We start from the raw sequence: 19700 nt of genomic DNA on the forward strand, positions 1-19700 counted from the left end.
AGATATATTGTAGACATGGAGTTAATATCCACAACATATACAGAGATCACACAGACCACAAGGAGACAAGTAACCCAAAAGAAAATCGGGCAAATACAAAAATACAAAGGCCAATAATGCATGGACACTCAACTTCACTAATAATCAAATGAGATGCAAAATGAAATGAGAAAGTATTATTTATTAAGAGTGACTCAAATTAAAAATAATTTCTGACAATATCCAGTGGTGAATATGGTATGGCCAAATAGGTGCTCTTATACAATGAAATTTTTACAAGCTTTTTGGTTTGGAGGGCAATTTGGCACTGTCTATGGAGATTTAAATCTTCATACCATTTGTTCCAGCACCGTCCTTTTCTAAGACTATACTCTACTGAAACACAAGTTCACAAAAATAAATAGGGGAAAAATTACATTAAGTATAGGACATGCATAAAACAGAATACTCATGCAACCATTTAAAAAGAGGTAGATCCACACGTATCATCATAAAAAGATGTTCAAGACACAGTAAGTGAAAAGAGCAAGTTGCAGAATATATATATTTTGTAGATACCAATAGTAATCGTCTTACGTACAGAACAAAAAGAAGATAATAACTGAGCTGCTAACAATGATTATCTTGCAGAGGAAGACAATTTATTAATTCACTTATGTAATACTTAATGAATGTCTATTATCTGCCAGGCACTGGTCTAGGTGCTGCGAATTCAGGAGTGAACAAAAAAACAAGACAAGGAAATGGTGATGGTATATTTTCTACGTTAAATATCTCTGTAAAGTATGACCTTTATATTTTTGTCTCTAATAAATCTATGGTTAGTTTGATTTTTTAAAAAAATAAGCTTTAAGGTACTGATGAAAAACTTTTAACAATATAAAGCAATTTGTTTTGTCATTCTCTTAAAATCAGTTTCATGAAATGGTTTTTAAAATTGTCACTGGCATATTCAAGAACGCATTTTGGTAAAATCAATGTGAAAGCATCAACAAGTTTCTAATACCGTAAAATCATTACTTTGCTCAGTTTAAAAATAAGAATACTTAAATTTTATGGTATCTGATTTATGTATATCCCTTATGATACGATATTTTACTTACAGTTTGTGGATTAATCTCCTCCTCTCCCATAGGTTCATCCATAATTTGCTGTCCATTCTGTGAAAAGCACAGCAAGTAGAAAGTTACCAAAATAAAACTCACATCAGTTAAAGTTAAATGAAGGCAGACAAAACAAAATCACAGAGGAATATTTTCACCCCTAAAGGGTTCTAATCAAGTAGTACAAAACCACCATGTAAGTATGCAGTTGCCAATTTGCAACAGGTTGTGCTTCAAAAGTGCTTTCAATATGTAAACTGATTATTTGAAACTAAAACATTTGTCCATGGAAATGATATAATAAATGATGATTACCTTTCCAGGTGAGCCCTTCAGTTTAACAGTTAAATGCATTACTAATCGTCTTATTTAAACCTCACCAAACATTGTTTTTAATACTTTCTATGGCAAAACACATTCTAAATTCCAACTCCACTGATAATTAATCAGGGCAACTGATAATTATTTGGGGGAAAAATTAAGCTAGGTCTCTACATCAAAATAGATTCCAGACGGATTAAACATTTAAATGTCAAAAAATAAAATTATACAAGTATTAGAAGAAAATATAGGTGAATAATACTTATGTTACAGGTAAGGAAGGTGGAAATCATAAAGAAAAAAAAGACATTTGAATCCATAAAAGTTCAAAACGTCTTCTGTGAGACACGAAAAAGATAAAAAAACAAATTGATTACAACAAAAGAAAATAAAAGCAACATGACAAAGGGTTGTTATGCTCAATACATAAAGAGCTTTGTTTTACAAACCTGTAAGAAAAAACGATGAACCTCAACAGAAACGAGCAATAAGGGAGAAGAGTTCAGCCTTAGTACTAATCAAAGATACCTTTGCCTTTCAAACTGGTAATGATTTACAGAGAAAATAACACCTAGTGCTAACACAGGTATGGGGAAAAGAGCATCCAGGATATACTGCTGGAGAAAGTGTAAATCAGCACAACCTTTCAGGAGGGCAACCTAAGTCTGTATTAAAAAAAAGACATAAAACTTTGAAATGTCCCATCATTTTGACTTTTTAAAAAAATGGACAAGTGTGCAAAGATATACATACAAAAATGCTCACCATCACTTTTTTCAAAAAGAACTCCAAATTGGAAACCTAAATTCCTAACAATAGAGAACTAGTTAAATATATTATGGTACATCCATATAATGGAATACTATGCAGTCATTAAAAATGATGATAAAGATGTAAATTTATTGACATGAAAAGACAGTCACATGTAATAAGTGAAAAAGCAGTTTACAAAACAATATGGATTATAATGATCCCATTTAAAATAAATATATACATGTTTCAATGTATATATTTGTATGGGAAAAACTCTGGAAGGATATACACCAAAATGTTAACAGTGGCTATCTCTGGGTGGTAAAATTTTAGACGATTTAAATTTTGTTTTTGCTTATTTGAATTTTCTAATGTGTCTACAATGTCTACAATGAATATGTATTATTTGTGTAGTTAAAAACAAAACAAAACAAAACCAGAAGTCAGGAACACATAGTGTCTTCTCTAGTTCCCTCACTGGAAATAGGAGCAAATGCCCCTGACCACTTGTTAATTCAACAAATTTACAAGGATCTAAGCTAACCATCTTTGGAGTATTATCAACTGGGAAATAAAAGGTAGTCCATCCATTGCTCCATATCCCACATGAGGCAGCTGCTCTGAATTTGAACTCCTCTCTCTACTCTCCCCTCCCCTATTCATCCATTCATCCATCCATTTCATTTCATTCATGCTATGTTCTAGGCACCAAACTGGAGAGGAAAGGTTAATAAAACATGGCCAAGGATCTTACAGGTCTACTGACCCATAAAAAGGGCCCCTTTCATTTTCAAACACTCATAGATTATGTTCCTAGGTTAGGGAATACCTATACAATATTACAAAGCACAGAAATGGTGCCAAAATGCAGAAAATGGGGGGGCAGGTATAAAATCTTTATTTTCCTAAGACACTTTCAGAGGCTATGGTATTGCCCACTTCTGTGATAAGGACTCCAATAACTCCAGGATACATCTTTCTCCTAAAAGCCACAACCATTTATTCACCTGAATACCGATCATTTTTATCCAAACATCCCACACAAACCTTAAACTAGCTCTCAAGAACACTGGCTTCGGAGTCAGACACTTAGATTCAAATTTCTGCTCTTACACTAATTATGAAGCCTTGGACAAGTTATTAAACTATCTAGGCTTTAGTTTATTCACATGGAAAGTGGAGATTAAAAAGTCTTATTTCAGAGAGTTGTTGTGAAGACTAAATGAGATAAATGATATAAAACCCTAAGCACAGCGCCTGGCACCTAGTGAACAATCAATGTTAGCTATTTTAATTAAGTCCAAAATTCAATCTCCCGCTCTGTGCCCCACCAATCTGCTACTTCTGCTGTATTTGCTATCTTAGTGAATAGTATCATCATTCATCTAGTAGCCCAAACTAGATTTTCTCATTAATTGTACATAGAGTTCTCTTTCCATAACAGAGATCTGCTCAATGGCTCCCCATTATTTGGCTTTTAGAATCTTTGGTCTAATTTGAGCAATACTTACATCTTCCCTGGAAATATAATTTGAGAACCATCTGCTCCTTGCGATTTTCAGTGTATGCAAAGCAAGAACCACAACTTATAACTTACTTTTAAGGCAAACTGGTACAGAAGAAACAGCACTAAACTTGGAATTGGTAGACCAGGGGTAGGGTCCTAGGTCTGCCACTTATAAGCTTTACGATTTTGGGCAAATCAGACTTTCTCCTAGCCTATTACTCTATCTGTTCAAAAAGGGGATACTTGCCCTGTCTACCCAAAGGGTTATTGTTAGGCTCAAAACTGAGATAACTCGTAAGAAAGCACTTTATAAACTGTAAAGGGTTATACCAATGTAAATTATTAAGGTGAGGTAGCTTCATGAGGACAAAACAATACTCCATAAAGTCCTTTTAATCTTAGAATCAAAAAACGTTTAAGATTGGTAAGGGATCTTGAAAGTCCTCTGTTCTAAATACACATACAATTCTTTCTCTCCCATTCTCACCTATATTTGAATACTATCAGGACAAGATTGTACTACCTCAGCAGGCAGACTACCACACTATCTCAGAAAAAGCACTGGCTACTAAATAAAATTCTTCATTATACAGTAACTTTCTTCAGCCACAAATTTCCTTTAAGAAGATTACTAATACATGATGACTAACTTGCCTGTACTCTATCTGCTAAGTCACTGAAAGTAAATCTACAGCTATGACTGACTACAAACCACCCCAAGTCTGTTCTTCTCTGGATAACTCAAGTTCCTTCAAGCACTCCTTTTAGACAGAGGAGACCATCTCCTTTCCTGAGCATGCATCCAATTCATCTTAAAGAGTGGTATACAGAATTGCATGCAATTAACATTTCACTCTTGATATGACCAATGTGGAGTAAAGGGCATATCACCTCCCTTGTCCTAAATAATAAACTTGTATTAATGCAGTTCACATATGCATTAGTTTTGGAATGGCCACAAAACATTGCTGAGTCATACTAAGTTTTCTGTTGATTAAATCCTTCTCTTCTTTATTTACACTGAAACTAAGCCCTGTATTCTCTCTTTCTATTTGTTGTTATACTTAGTCTCAGGAATAAAGCCATATTTTAAATTTTTGATGCATCTTTTTCCAGTTCTGATCCATTGCTACAGCCTCTATAGATTGGATTCCAAATGTGCCAATCAGCTTCTTCACTATTTTCAGCTTCATGTAATCCATAAATTTTACAATATATTTTCTTTTCTGAACTCCTCACCCAGCTAATTAACAGTAATATACTGACAAAGCAATCTGAGAAAAAAAATTAAGTGAAACATGATCTAAACATATTTTATGCTCTACTTTTTGCAAAAATATCTACTTCCTTTTTGAGTTTAGCAAAGATTTAAAATTTTGAACAACTTAATTTTTAAAGCAGGAAAATATGAAAGCCAATGTTATTCTACATACCAGTGAAGCGTCACAAAAATCTACCCCAAAAAGCACCTTTACTTAGACAAACCTTTTGTATCATTTCATCAAAACAAGGATTCAAATGTTATCTATTAGAAATGAGCATAAAATTACTTCCGAAGCTAAGAAGTTTCCCTTTTGAAAAATGACCCTTGGCTTCACTGGCGATTAGGTTACACTGTAATTTCTATAGTTCCAAAAGTTCAAGGAATAGTACCTATTAAACAAGAAAACTTATTTCTCTAATTTTAAGAAACGAATAGAAAAAACATGTTGTCTGAATCTGGCTAGTACCAGGTTTAAACCCCAGCTCTGTCACTCATTGATGTAGTTACCTGACCTTGGGTAAGTTACTTAACATTTTGAGCCTCAATTTCTTCATTTGTAAGATGCATATAACATCCACCTCACAGGGATGTTATAATTAAAAGGATCTACCAAGGGACAGTACATGCTCAGTAAATGCTACTTCCTGTCCCCTCTTTTGCCTCAATTGTGTAATATTTACATTTCTACAGTTAACTTCTAAAGAAGTAATGCAATGGAGAAGTACAGGAGCGTGTTGAGATACCTGTTTCACCACTTACTACAGCCCATTTCCTGCAAAGCAGGGTGGAAGAGATCACTCACATGTGTGGTATATTTTTATACGATGTGGCTAAAGAATTAGTATGGACAAAAAAGGATAGTTTAAAAGTGAGGCAAAAGTATTTATCCTCTCTCATCCCACCATAATGCCTTTCAGCCAAAAACCTGCAGAGCGTGGCAGATTGTACACATGCAAATATTGTGTGAAATACTGGAGAAGGTTAGGAAATGCTAATCATGCTTTACTCTGTTAGTCTGAAATGTGTAAAAGTCAAAAATCAGAATAACGTACAATATAGCTCTCATTTGAACAAATCAGATAAAGGAGACTGTTAGCTTGAGTTTCAGTAGGAATTGTTTTCAAAATTACTTCAAATGTTGTGGTATAAAATTATCAATGAAGATCATCTTCCTGGTTTAAAGAGGATGAACAACTCAAATCAGTGATTCTGAATCTAGGTTTCAGGACTTCTAGAGTATTCTCAAGTATTTTAAGGAAAATTCTGAAATGTTAAACATAAAATATTTTACTAATTATAAGAAAAATTTCATTTTAAGCAACCTTATTAAATAGATTGTTTTGTTGTAATGGCATGTTAAAACAACGCACATTTCCAGGCTGCTGTTTGATACCTCCAAAGAAAATGTAAAATAAGTTAAAAAAAAATGCTTTGAGTCCAGCAGGAGATCATCATGTACAAGTACACTATGACTAAAAAAATGAACTGTGACTGATAAAATGCTACCTTGAACTTAGTAGGACATATCATCTACTGACATCCTTCTACCTAGAAATGAAATGTACATATGAACATTGGGAGAGAAAGAACTCCTCACAGAGAACAACAGCTGAAATAACAGAAAGGGAGGGAAAAAAAGAAAGGGTCCAGAGCCCTAGTGTATTAATTTGGAGACCCAGGTTGTAGGAATAAGCAAGGATCACACTTGTTTTTTTTTTTACCACCCTCAAGTTTCCACAAGTATATCTGCCTTCCAAACTCCCTGGTATCAGCAGTGGTTTTCCTGCCTAAAGCGGATGCAATAGGAGTTCCACGAAGGTGCTGAGGATGAGGCATTAGAAACCTCTCTCAAACTTCAGTTGAGATACCAACAAATTGTTCAGAATCCAAAGAATCTTCTATGCAATTACATTGAAACAATAACAAGCATTTTATATTCTTAATAAGGAATGTATATAATCCTTACCAATGTGACAGGATTAAGAATCAGCTCCTCATTTATCCTAAGGAAATATCAGAGATGTGCATAAAGACTTATGTACAGTGATATTCATCATACTCATTATACTGAAAAATAGAAAACAATCTAAATGACCAACAGGGGACTGGTTAAAGAAATCATAATACATCTATTCATATGTAGGAATACTATGCAATGGTTAAAATCAGGGCCTCAAAGAAAAATTAATGATGCAAAAATATGCTTGCAATATATTAAATTAAAAAGGATACAAAACTACATAGTATGACCCCAAGTTTGTACCCCCCTCCCAACATGTGTGCATGTAACTGGCAAAACATATATAAAATCTTATCAGTAGTTACCTGGGTCATAGGATTTTCTTCTTTGTACTGTATTTTCAAAATTATATGCATTTATTATATATTATTTTTAAAAAGAGAAAAAACAGTGTAATTAGAAAAATCCACTTATTTCTAGTTAAGGAGCCCTTATGCCTGCTTTGCTATTGCTCTAGCAACTAAAGCCCTGCTAGTACTCAAGACTGTTCTATTTTCTAGACTAAGGTAGGAATGACCTCTGGTTATATCTACTCTTTTAAGTTTTAGAGGACCCTTTCAGTAGCTTTTTTTTTCCTTTCTGGTCCTGTGGTTGTGGCCTCAGAAAAGAGGTACGTTTTAGGCCTCATGTTTTTTGGAGTGTACCCCTAAGGGGAATTCTGCTTATGAAACAGAGTATGTTGAGATAAGAATAAAGAAACGAAAACACAGTAGCCAAAATTAAATCTGCATTGTGAAAAGCAAGTATTAGAACTGACACTGCAGAAAACAGAATCCATGCCACAAAGGACAAACTTGAGTAAATGAAAAAAAATGAAAGAAAAGATTAAAAAATTATGGAGGACAGACGTAGAAATAATCTATGAATAACAGATGTTCCTAAAAAAAATAAAAATAGAGCAGTTTAATCAATCAAAAGTATAAGAATACTTTCCAGTTCTGAAAAAAAATACCTGAGACTGGAGACTGAGAAGGTTCAACAGAGATCATCAACACCAAGACATGTCCTGGCAAATGTTTTAAATTTCAAGGATAAAGATATAATCCTACAAGCATACAAGCAGAAAAAAATAGGTTATTTTCAAAGGAACTAAAATCAGATTGATGTCAGATTTCTCCTCTGTAACAATAAAATGCCAGAAGACAATGAAGCAATGACTTACGGAGAGTTGAAAGGGAAAAGTTATGATCTAAGAATTGTATACCTTGTCCTAGTTTTTCATATACAAAGGTCACAGGAAATTATTCTTAGATCTGCAAAGTCTCATAAAATTTCACCATCCTGGTAGTATCTTTTTTCATAAACTGTTCAAACATATGTCCTAGACCATTGAAAAAGAATCAAAATAAGAACGCAAGAACATTAAGGTAGGAAAGAACTGGTGAAGTATACCGACACCAACCTAATATCTACAAATAACTGAATAAAATAATTAACCCCCCTAATTGAGAAAGGGTCAATAATGAAGAATAAATGATATAAGTACATAAATAATATAAAACTTTAGAAAGTTAAAGGTAAGATTTGTAACCTCAGGCTAAATTAATGGACTCAAAATAAAAGAGGTAGTGAAAGAAAGGAGAAAAAAAGATTCTAAATTTTCTGTCTTTCCTAAAAGGATATTTAAAAACCACTATTTTCAGCAATTAGCTAATAAATATAAATTTTGGAATGTTTTGAAAAACCATACAATAACCAAGAATTTTATTTATTTATTGCAGCCCAAATCACCAGAGGAGATAACTGGCAAAGACTGGGAATAGGTATCACACTCAACCCTAAGAACATGAGGTAGGTATAATTACCCCTATTTTACAGATGAGGAAACCAAGGTTCAGCAAAGTTAATTAGTGAATGGCGGAAGCAGGATTCAAGCCCAGGCCTTTCCAGCTCCATAATTCTTTCTTCAGTATTTCATAACCTCCTCAAACAAAACAATCCATATGGGAAAAGGGAAAAAACCCATAAGGAAAGAATAAAAAACTTAAAACAAGATGACAGAAATCATTCCAAAAGTAATAATGTAAGAAGTATAAAGTTTAAAGCGTCTAATTAAAACCAAATGTCTTACTGGATAGTCAATGTTATTACAGAATTACTGACATTTTTATGAGTGATGATGGTATAGCAGTTACGTGTTTCAAAAAGTCTTTATCATTTAAGAAATATAAATGCAAATATTTATGTCTGAATTGATGTATGTAGCATTAGTTTCAAAATAATCCACTGGAACCAGGAAAGGGAAGACAGAGAGTACGTGTGTGTGTGGGGGGGGGGGGTGGGCAGAGGGGAGAACAGATGCAACAAGATTGGCCATGATTTGATCATGCTTGAGGTTGGGTTATGGGAATATGGTGGTTCACTATGCTATTCTCTCCACTCTGGTATGTGTTTGAAATGCTTGATTATAAAAACTTCAAGTGTCTTGGGTCATTATTTTTAAAAAGGCTGAAAACACCACACAATTATTTACTGCTTTAAAGAGAAACCCAAACAGAACAGATAAGTATAGAAAAGCATAAAGAAAAAGAAAGCAAGTGTTTGTAATATTAAGGCCAAAAATAAAATGTGAGGCAAAAACCTTAGGCCGATTAAAAAGGTCATTTGATTTGGACTAAAAATATAATTAGTACTTACTACATAGAGTAATAATAATTGCTATCATTTACTGAGCAATTACCACGCACCAGGCAAGTGCTAAGTACTATAGATTATCTTTGATGCTTCTAACAACTCTGTGAGGCATTATCACTAATTTACAAACGAGGAAATTAAGCCAAGATGGGTACACCAGTCTTCTGAAGCACTGTATCCTCAGCTCCTAGCAAAAACGCCTGGCACATAGTAGGTGCTCAATAAATATTTGTTGAATAAATGAAAAAGTCTAATAGTCTGCATAAGGCTAATAAGCAGAGACTAAATTCAACTCCAAATTTGATTCTAAAACTCCTACTCTTAATCACATTTAAATCTTTTAATAGTGATAAGAGTAATAGAAAGATGTTTATTTCTTTCTGTGTATGTTTCTCTATTTTTCAGACTTTCTACAATTAACGTGTTATTTTTGCAAACAAGTCATTAAAAATAATAAATGCAAAATAGTATTGAACATTTAATCACAGATTGACCTAACCACAAAACGCAAAAGGAGATGCTTTTGGGGACTATAAAATGAAATAAACAGAAACAAAATGGAAGGGGAAATTTTAGCACTAACATCAACTAGTATAATGAACAAAATAAGGATAAAGCATTTCAAGTAATTTATACTCAAATAGGTAGATATTGAATTTTATAATATAAAAAGAATATGGGCTCTTTTCAAGTGTCTATGAAAAGTTATAAAGTTGACCATGTTCTAGGCCATAAAGTAAATCCAAAAATTCTTAAAAGCAGGAATCATATAAATCATAGTTTTTGATTACAATAAAAAAACCGAGTAAGGAACTATATTAAAGCACTCATTCAGAAATTAATATTCTTCTAAATAACCACTGGCTCAAGGAAATAAATAATAAAAGCCATCATTTCCATTGCTATGTGTTTGTCATTGTTTTTATCTTCTACTTATGAGTGAGATCATACAGTATTTGACTTTCTCCCTCTGACTAATTTCACTCAGCGGAATACCATAGGGGAAGTGGAGGGAGGGCAAAAGGGGTGATTAGGCTCACAGGTGAGGGGATGGTCTATAATTAGTTTTTGGGTGGTGAACATGATGTAATCTACACAGAATTTGAAATATATTATGACGTACTTCCGAAAGCTATATAATGTTATAATCCAATGTTACTACAATTAAAAAAAAATTTAAAAAAATTTTTTTAAAGCCATCATTTATGCAATGCTTATTTTGTTCAAAGTACAGTGTTAGCCATGTTACAGATATTCTCTCATTTAATCCCAACTAATCATTAATAAACCATGAGGTACATTATTATGTATAGTAGAGAAGGAAAAAAGTTGAGAGTTAAGAACTTGTCCAAGATCACAGAGCTATTAAGTTTGCAGATAAGGTAAATGAATGCAAGTCTGAATCCAAAGCTCATATTGCAACACAGTAATACTGTCATCTTACTGCTAGAATTCATGTATAGGCATCTAGCTACACTAATTTTTCCTTATTTACAAAACAAAATTTTGTAATAAAAAGTGGAGAAAACTAGAGTTCTTCCTCAACACAACATGTTCTGAAAGTGTCCATTTGTTAAATAAACTATTCTAAGAAGGTAATGGTTCATTTTTATAACATGTCATTGATCAGATATAATATTTCAAATTGTATAATCTCCTAAGAGATTCCTTTGAATATATTCATATTCTCAATAGGGCAATTAAAAGAGAAAGAAACTATAAAGTTAGATAGAGACTATAAAGTAAACATGATTTGCCACTAAATTTATTTATAAAAAGCAAATGTGACCTTAGAAAAGTCACTATTTTCTAGTACTTATCTGCAATCCGTAAGAGTTTGATGGAACCTTGGCCAACATGGATTTGAAAGTCTGCCAATAACTGTGGGTAAGCCTGTAAGCCTCTCTGAGTTGTGGTTTCTTCATGCATAAAATATGTGGATATCTAAGAGCTCTTCAGCTTGAAAATGTTATAATCCTGTGACTTTAAGGAGTAAAGTTAAATTTAAGATTTTGTGGGGTTTTTACACCTGAGGAAATTACTGATTCTGTATTTAAAGCTGGTTTTAATGTTATTTCTAATTCCTTCTTTCTCTCCTGCATCCAAAATACAGTTTTATCTATATCCTTCAGTTGTGCCTTTGTACCCAAGTGTAAACAAAGATCATGCCAAAGAATGGACTGTACAAATGTCGTCACCTGAAAAAGAAGTACTAATTTTAAAAATACATAAAACATTGTTTTTCAGGGGGCTGGCCCCATGGCGTAGTGGTTAAGTTCGGTGTGCTCCGCTTCAGCAGCCCAGGTTTGTGGGTTCGGACCCTGGCCATGGACCTACAGCACTCGTCAGCCATGCCGTGGAAACAACCCAAATACAAAATAGAGGAAGACTGGCACAGATGTTAGCTCATGGCAAATCTTCCTCAAGCAAAGAAGAGAGGAGGATTGGCAATGGATGTTAGCTCAGGGCAAATCTTCCTCAGCAACAAAACAAACAAACAAAGACAGAACAAAAACATTGTTTTTCTGTTTTTAAGGAAACTAAAGCAATTTTATAATTTCCACAATCCAATCTTACTATCCTTATTTTACTGGTACTGAAAACTAGTAAAGTGTTAACTTGTTTTTTAAGCTCCTCTATCTACTCTCAGTCCTATTCCTGACTTTCTAATACCTTCAAACCCCACCTCTTAGTATTCAACGGAGTTGGTAGTATTTCCCCAACTGACCTGTTGATCAAAATCACCTAAGACTCCTGTTAATGATACATTACCTCGCTTCACCCCAAACCGAAACTGAATCATAAGTTCCAGAAACCCCGTGGCTCCATATTTCATTTTTTAAACAGGCACCTTAGAGGACTCCTGTGATTAGATGAGTCCAGGAAATCACAGTGTAGAGAAAAGATCATGGGCTTTGGAGCCTGACATACCATATTTCAAAACCTGGCTTTGCCCTTTATTATAGGTGTGACTTAGGGCAAATTACTTAACACGAATCTCAGTTTTCTAATCCACAAAATTTGGATACTAGCTATGCTAGGGTTGTGGTAAGCTTCAGTATGCCTAGCTATTTGGGTGTTCAGTGTTAGCTTCTCTTTCCTCCTGTACATGCCAGAGGAAATGACAAATACAAATATTTGAGAGGATTCTGATGAGTCCCTTACCCTAATACGTCCACTTCCATTTCTAGGGCTAAAAGCCTGAGTACTAGATAACTCTTTAATGCATTACTTGGGTTGGCTAATTTAAGAGTCTCAGGAACAAGTCTAATGATTTCTGGTTTCCAGAAGCTTAATGAAGCCCTTCTATCTAAAACAGATACACCATTATGCTGGGCTTCAAAGCCCAAGCTTTTATTTGCTATGTGGTTATGGCAAAATTACCTGAACTTGTTTCCTCATCAGTAAAACAAGCGGTGCTTGAATGTTTGCTGAACTGAACCCAATACATTATTGATAACATAACTGTTAACGAACAATCATTTAAACTAATTGAACTTATACACAGTCATATAAACATCCTTATGAACAAAAGAAGACAGCAGTAATATCTTGCAAGTAAGTGAAATGAGACAGAATGGGGCTTGCTCAAACACAATAAATCAGAGCTTAACATCCAATCAAAATTCCCATTTGTGTAGTGTTAACCGTATCTTAACATAAAGTGTTTTAGCACAAGTTTGAAGTTGAATTTACTTAGGAAAAAAACAATCCAAACTACTCACTCATTTAAAAAATATGTACATAGATATATTTAAAAACTACCATAGTTATAAACACAACCTGGCAGCAAGGCTTATTTCTGAAAAAATAATCAGAAATATAGTCTCTAATTAAAGCTCCATGATTAATTCTAGCTACATATGTATTAAGCATAAACACTATTAATAGAGCATTTTACTAAAAATTGTTAGTATTAACTGTTCAGATAAGTTATAAAATAATGAAAAGAAACCTAAAGAAATTTTAAAAAACTAAAAATCTGGGAATTTCATTCAAGACAGGAGGAAAAGTTATCCTCAATTCTTAAAAAATAAACAATAAGAAAAAAACAAACCTCAAATCCTATTGAAAGTAATTTAAAGAACCATAGCTTTTCTCTCAATTTATTCAAATTATTCCTTAATTCAACTGAGAAATTTTTTTCATTTAGTTCCAGCCCTCTGCTTGTTAGGTTTATTTCCAGACATTTAACATTTTCACTATGTTGATTTTCTTTTTTTCCTTTTTCTCCCCAAAGCCCCCCAGTACATAGTTGTATATTCTTCGTTGTGGGTCCTTCTAGTTGTGGCATGTGGGACGCTGCCTCAGCGTGGTTTGATGAGCAGTGCCATGTCCGAGCCCAGGATTCAAACCAATGAAACACTGGGCTGCCTGCCATGGAGTGTGTGGACTTAACCACTCGGCCATGGGGCCAGCCTCTATGTTTTCACGATTTTGAATGAGATCTTTCTTCCATTATCATTTCTAACTAGGAAAGTGATTTACTGATTTCTGATACCACCTTATTAGACTACCATCAGTTCTAACAAACCTTTTTAGTGGTTTCCTTCGATTATCTAAGTAGATGATTTTATCATCTATGAATAGTAATCTTTTAACCTTCTTTGGGATACTCTCTGATTTCCTTGTCTAATTGCATTAGCAAACTCTTCTGGAATGTAAAATAGAGATGAAAACAGCAGGTATAGTTTTAATGACATTGCCTATAATATGTCCCCATCAAGCATGGTACTGGGGGCCAGCCCTGCGGCCGAGTGGTTAAGTTCTCGTGCTCCACTGTGAGGTCCAGGGTTTCACCAGTTTGGATTCTGGGCACGGACATGACACTGCTCATCAGGCCACGTTGAGGCAGCACCCCACATGCCACAACTAGAAGGACCTGCAACTAAGATAAAAAAGATTGGCAAGAGTTGTTAGCTCAGGTGCCAATCTTAAAAAAAAAAAAAAAAGCATGGTGCTGGCTATTGGTCTGAGATTATTTTTTAATAATATTAAGGACACACTTTTATTCCTATTTTACTAAGTTTTTAATTGAGAATAGACATTAAATTTTATCTAATGCTTTCTGACTTTTAACTTTTTAATTATAAATAATCATACATTCACAGGAAGTTGCAAAAATAATGCAGAGATGTCCCATATACTCTGAACCCAGTGGTTACATCTTACATAACTTCCTGTCAAAACCAGGAAATTTATACTGGTACAAATGGCCCAGACCTTATGTAGATTTCACTGGTTTTGCAGGTTCTCATGTGTGTGTTCTCCACGTTATCCCATGTGTCAATTCCTGGATCTACCACCACTGTAAAGACACTGAACAGTTCATCACTACCAGGATCCTGCATATTGCCTTTATAACCACACCCACTTCCCTCCTTCCCCTCTTCCCAACCCTGGCAACCACTAATCCACTCTCCTTTCTACAATTTTGTCATTTCAAGAATGTTATATAAATGGAATCACAGAGTATGTAACCATTTTTCACTCAGCATGAATTCCCTTTAGATTCACCCAAGTTGTTATGTATATCAACAATTCATTCCTTTTAGTTGCTGAGTAGTATTCCATGGTGTGGATGCACCACAGCTTGTTTAACCATTCACGCACTGAAGGACATTTGGTTTCTAATTTGTGGATATTACAAATAAAGCTGCTATGAACATTTATGTTTAGACTTCTGTGTGGACATACATTTTCATTCCTCTGGGATAAATGTTCAGGAGTGCAACTGCTAGGTCATATTCTAAGTGTATTTTAGTTTTGTAAGCAACGGTCAAACTATTTTCCAGAAGGGCTGTATCATTTTACATTCCCATCAGCAATCTATGAGAGATCCAGTTTGTCCACATCCTCATCAACATTTGGTATTGCCACTATTTTTTATTTTGGCTGTTCTAATAGGCATGTAGTGATATCTCATGGTAGTTTTAATTTTCATTTCTCTAATAGCTTACCATGTTGACATCTTTTCATATGCTTATTTGCTGTCCATATATCCTCTTTGGTGAAATGTCTGTTCATCTCTTTTGCCCAATTTCTAATTGGATTGTTTGTCTTTGCTACTGTTAAGTTTTGAGAGTTTTTTATATATTCTAGCTACAAGTCCTGTCTCAGATTTGGTTTGCAAATATTTTCACCCAGTCTGTAGCTTGTCTTTTCATCCCTTTAACATGCTCTTTTTCATAGAGCAAAAGTTTTGAACCTTGATGAAGCCAAATTTATTGATTTTTTTCTTTTATGGATTGTGCTTTTGGTATCTGGTCTAAGAACTCTTAGTCCACAGTCCTGAAGATTTTCTCCTATGTATAAATTCTAAAAGGTTTTTTTTTTTTTTTTGGAGAGGGGAAAATCATCTACCATCATACCAAACTAATACACCCTTCCAGCTCTTGTTCACATGCATAGATATTTCCCACATGGTGGAAATAAATTTGAGCAACATTGCAAAAAATTTTTTTTTCCTAGATAAATTAAACCTGTCTCAGAGTACATAAATCTAATTTCAGTCATTATTAGGGTTCTGTGGCATCCAACCCATGAGCTCACATAAGAATCCTTGACAAATCTAGTGCCAGACTATGGGAGAAGCCTGGTCCCAAGTCTGCAGTGGGCACCATCACTGCCAAAAGTCCCATAGAGCTGGTCCTCTGCCATCTGATGGGCACTCCTCTCCCCAGATGGCTCCTCTCAGCAGTCTTTCAGATTGGGAAAGCTGCTTCCAAGCGGCAGTGCTTAGAGTCCACATGCCATAGTATCCCACAGATGCCCTCCATTAGGGACTCTGAATGCAGATACAGACTTTTGGAAGCACAGGATTCTTACCCTCTTCCCAGGCTCAGGAAATTATTGTCGCCCCACCAGACTAAGCCAGTTCCATCTCTTTAACTCGAACACCAGCTTTCATCTGCTTCCTCTGGTTCTCAGCATAATCCTAACCCCTAACTTTCAAATAAAAAAAAACTATACAGTGAAGTCTTCTGATAATTCTTGACTTTCATCCTTTTTATTCCCCTCTCCGACATTTTATGTTTTGGGCATATTTTACATATTTTTGTGTATCCACTAATTACTGTAGATATAGATGATTTTACTAATTTTGCCTTTTAACCATCAAACCAGCTATATAGATGGTTGATCCACTACCTTTATGATGTTTGCCATTACCAGTGAGATTTTTTTCTCTCATAATTTTCTTATTTCTAGTTATGGCCTTTTGTTTTCATTTAAAGAAGTCCCTTTAATACTTCTTGTAAGGCCAGTTTAGTGGTGATGAACTCCTTTAGCTTTTGCTTGTCAGGGAAACTTTATCTCTCTCTTTCAATTCTGAATGATAACCTTGATGGGTAGAGTATTCTTGGTTGTAAATTTTTTCCTTTCAGCACTTTGAACATATCATGCCACTCTCTTCTGGCCTGTAAAGTTTCTGCTAAAAATTCAGCTGATAGTCTTGTAGGGGTTCCCTTATATGTAACTAGCTGTTTTTTTCTTGCTGCTTTTGAGGTTCTCTCTTTAACTTTTGACATTTTAATTATAATGTGTCTTGGTGTGGGTTTCTTTGAGTTCACCTTATTTAGGACTTTCTGTGCTTCCTGGACATGGATGTCTGTTTCCTTTGCCAGGCTGGGGAAAGTTTTCAGCCATTATTTCTTCAAATAGGTTTTCTGTCCCTTTCTCTCTCTCTTCTCCTTCTGGGACCACTATAATGCAAATGTTAGTATGCTTCATATTGTCCCAGAGGTCCCTTAACTTATCATCATTTTTTAAAAATTCTTTTTTCTTTTTGCTGTTCTGATTGGGCGATTTCCATTACCCTGTCTTCCAGATCACTGATCTGTTCTTCTGCATCATTTAATCTGCTGTTGATTCCCTCTAATGTGTTTTTCATTTATTATTGCATTGCATTGCTGTATTCTTCAGCTGACTGCTTCTTTTTTGTATTTTCTATCTCTTTCTTGAACTTCTGTGTCCATCCATTCTTCTCCCAAGTTTGGTGAAAATCTTTATGACTATTACTTTGAACTCTTTATCTGGTAGACTGCTTATCTTCATTTTGTTATCTTTCTGAGGTTTTTGTCTTGTTCTTTCACATTTAGAACATACTCCTCCATCTCTTCATTTTGCCTAACTCTCTGTGTATGTTTCTATGTATTAGGTAGATCAGCTCCATGTCCTGGTATTGAAGGGGTGGCCTTATGTAGAAGGCGTCCTGTGGGGCCTAGTAGTGCAATTGCTCCTGGTCACCAAAGCCAGGTACTCCAGGCGTGTCCCCTATGTAGGTTGTGTGCAGCCTCCTGTTATGCCTGGGCTGTGATTGCTGCAGGTGCACTGGTGTGTGGGGCCGGCCTCCCAGGGTGGGAGCCACTTTGGAGGGGGTCCAGCGCTGGCCAGGGCTGCCCACTGCATGGGGTGGGGTAGGAGCCACTTTGGAGGGGCTCCAGTGCCAGTTGGTGCTGCTCACCAGATGGGGTGGGGCAGGAGCCACTTTGGAGGAGTCTTGGTCGGGGTGGGTCTGCAGAGGAACATCAGAGTAGGGTGAGTAGTATTAACAAGGTAGATGGAGAGTGTCAGAAATGGTGCCAGCTGGGGTCAGGCCAGCTAGGTAAAAGGAAAGCAAAAACAAAACAAAACAAGGCATTGCCAGCTCTTCCACCCCTGGAGAAAGCTCCAACAGATCCCCACCCTTCTGGCACACACTCTAAAATTAGTCAATGAATCTCCTTCGTGTATAACCCAGGCACTTTTCAAACTGTTGCCTCTGTTCTGGAACCCTGAGTGAGTGAGTTTGTGTGTGTGCCCTTTAAGAGCAGAGTCTCAGTTTCCTATAGCCCTCCAGTTCTCCCAGATGTAAGCCCCGTTGATTTTCAAAGCCAGATGTTATGGGCGATGGTCTTCCTGGTGCAGGTCTCCCAGACTGGGGAGCTCAATGTGGGGCTCACGCCCCTCTCATTCAGGAGGACCTCTGTGGTTGTGATATCCTCCCACTTCTGGGTTGCCAGACCAGGGGTGTGGGTTCTGACTAGACTGCATCTCTGTCCCTCCTACTCATCTTGATGTGGCTCTTTCTTTATATTCTTAGTTGTAGAAAATCTGTTCTGCTAGTCCTCAGGTTGCTCTCACCAATAGTTGTTCTATATGTGGTTGTAGTTTTGATGTGTCCATGGGATGAGGTGTGCTAAGGATCTTCCTACTCCATCACCTTGATCCAGAATCTAAAAGTTTTATAGTTTTACATTTTATATTTCAATCCATGCTCCATTTTGAATTAATTTTTGTATAAGATGTGAGGTTTACGTTGAGGTTCGTTGTTTGACCTATGGATGTGTAATTGCTCTACGCACCATGTTGAAAAGGTTATCTTTCCTCCATTGAATTTCTTTTGCACCTGTGACAAAAATCAGTTGGCTGTGCTTGTATGGATATATTTCTGAGTTCTCTATTCTATTCCACCGATCTATGTCTAGCCCTTCATCAATACCACAGAATTTTGATTACTGAAGCTATATAGTAAGTCTTAAAATCAGGTGGAGTGATTCTCTCACTTTAATCTTATTTCTGATACTTTAGTTCCTTTACCTCTCCATATAATTTTTAGAATAAGCTTGTGTTAAATCTATAGAAGAATTTGGGGAGAATTAACATCTTTATTATGTTGAGTCTTCCAATCTGTGAATACAGCACCCTTCTCCATTTATTTAGACCTTTGATTTCTTTCATCAGCATTTTTTAGTTTTCAGCATAGAAGTCCTACACGTTTTGCTAGAGCTATACCCAAGTATTTTTTTGAGCAATTACAAATGGTACTTTTTCATTTCAGTTCCCACACATTCATCACTAGTATACAGAAATACAATTTATTCTTGTATGCTGATCTTGTATCTTACAGCTTGGCAGAACTCACTTATTCTTGTTTTATGTAGATTCCTTGGGATTTTCATTGGAGGCCATCGTGTCACTTGCAAATAGGGACAGTTTTATGTCTTTCTTTCCAGTCTGTCCTTCATTATTTCCTTTTCCTGCCTAATATGCTGGCAATAATTTCCAGCACTATGTCGAATAGCAGTGCTAAGAGTGGACATCTTTACCTTGTTCCTG

The 19700-nt window shown here is 35.5% G+C and overlaps 1 protein-coding gene across 17 annotated transcripts in view; it reads right to left on the reverse strand.

Annotated features, from left to right (window-relative positions):
- The window catches only part of RPS6KA3 (ribosomal protein S6 kinase A3), a 112083-nt gene that overhangs the window by 77654 nt on the left and 14729 nt on the right, over nucleotides 1-19700 (reverse strand). For 4 of the 17 annotated variants that reach the window (XM_070603525.1, XM_070603522.1, XM_070603527.1 and 1 more), the window contains exons 2-4: nucleotides 7921-8013; nucleotides 6915-7015; nucleotides 1104-1160 (exon numbers count right to left, since the gene is read on the reverse strand). In XM_070603525.1, the coding sequence (XP_070459626.1) occupies nucleotides 1104-1145 (42 nt within the window). In that variant the 5' untranslated portion in view covers nucleotides 1146-1160; nucleotides 6915-7015; nucleotides 7921-8013. The remainder of the gene's footprint in view (nucleotides 1-1103; nucleotides 1161-6914; nucleotides 7016-7920; nucleotides 8014-19700) is intronic. The other 13 variants (XM_070603523.1, XM_070603533.1, XM_070603521.1 and 10 more) reach the window with 5 other exon arrangements.

This window comes from Equus przewalskii, chromosome X (genome assembly GCF_037783145.1).
Source record: "Equus przewalskii isolate Varuska chromosome X, EquPr2, whole genome shotgun sequence".
Taxonomy (NCBI): Eukaryota; Metazoa; Chordata; class Mammalia; order Perissodactyla; family Equidae; genus Equus; species Equus przewalskii.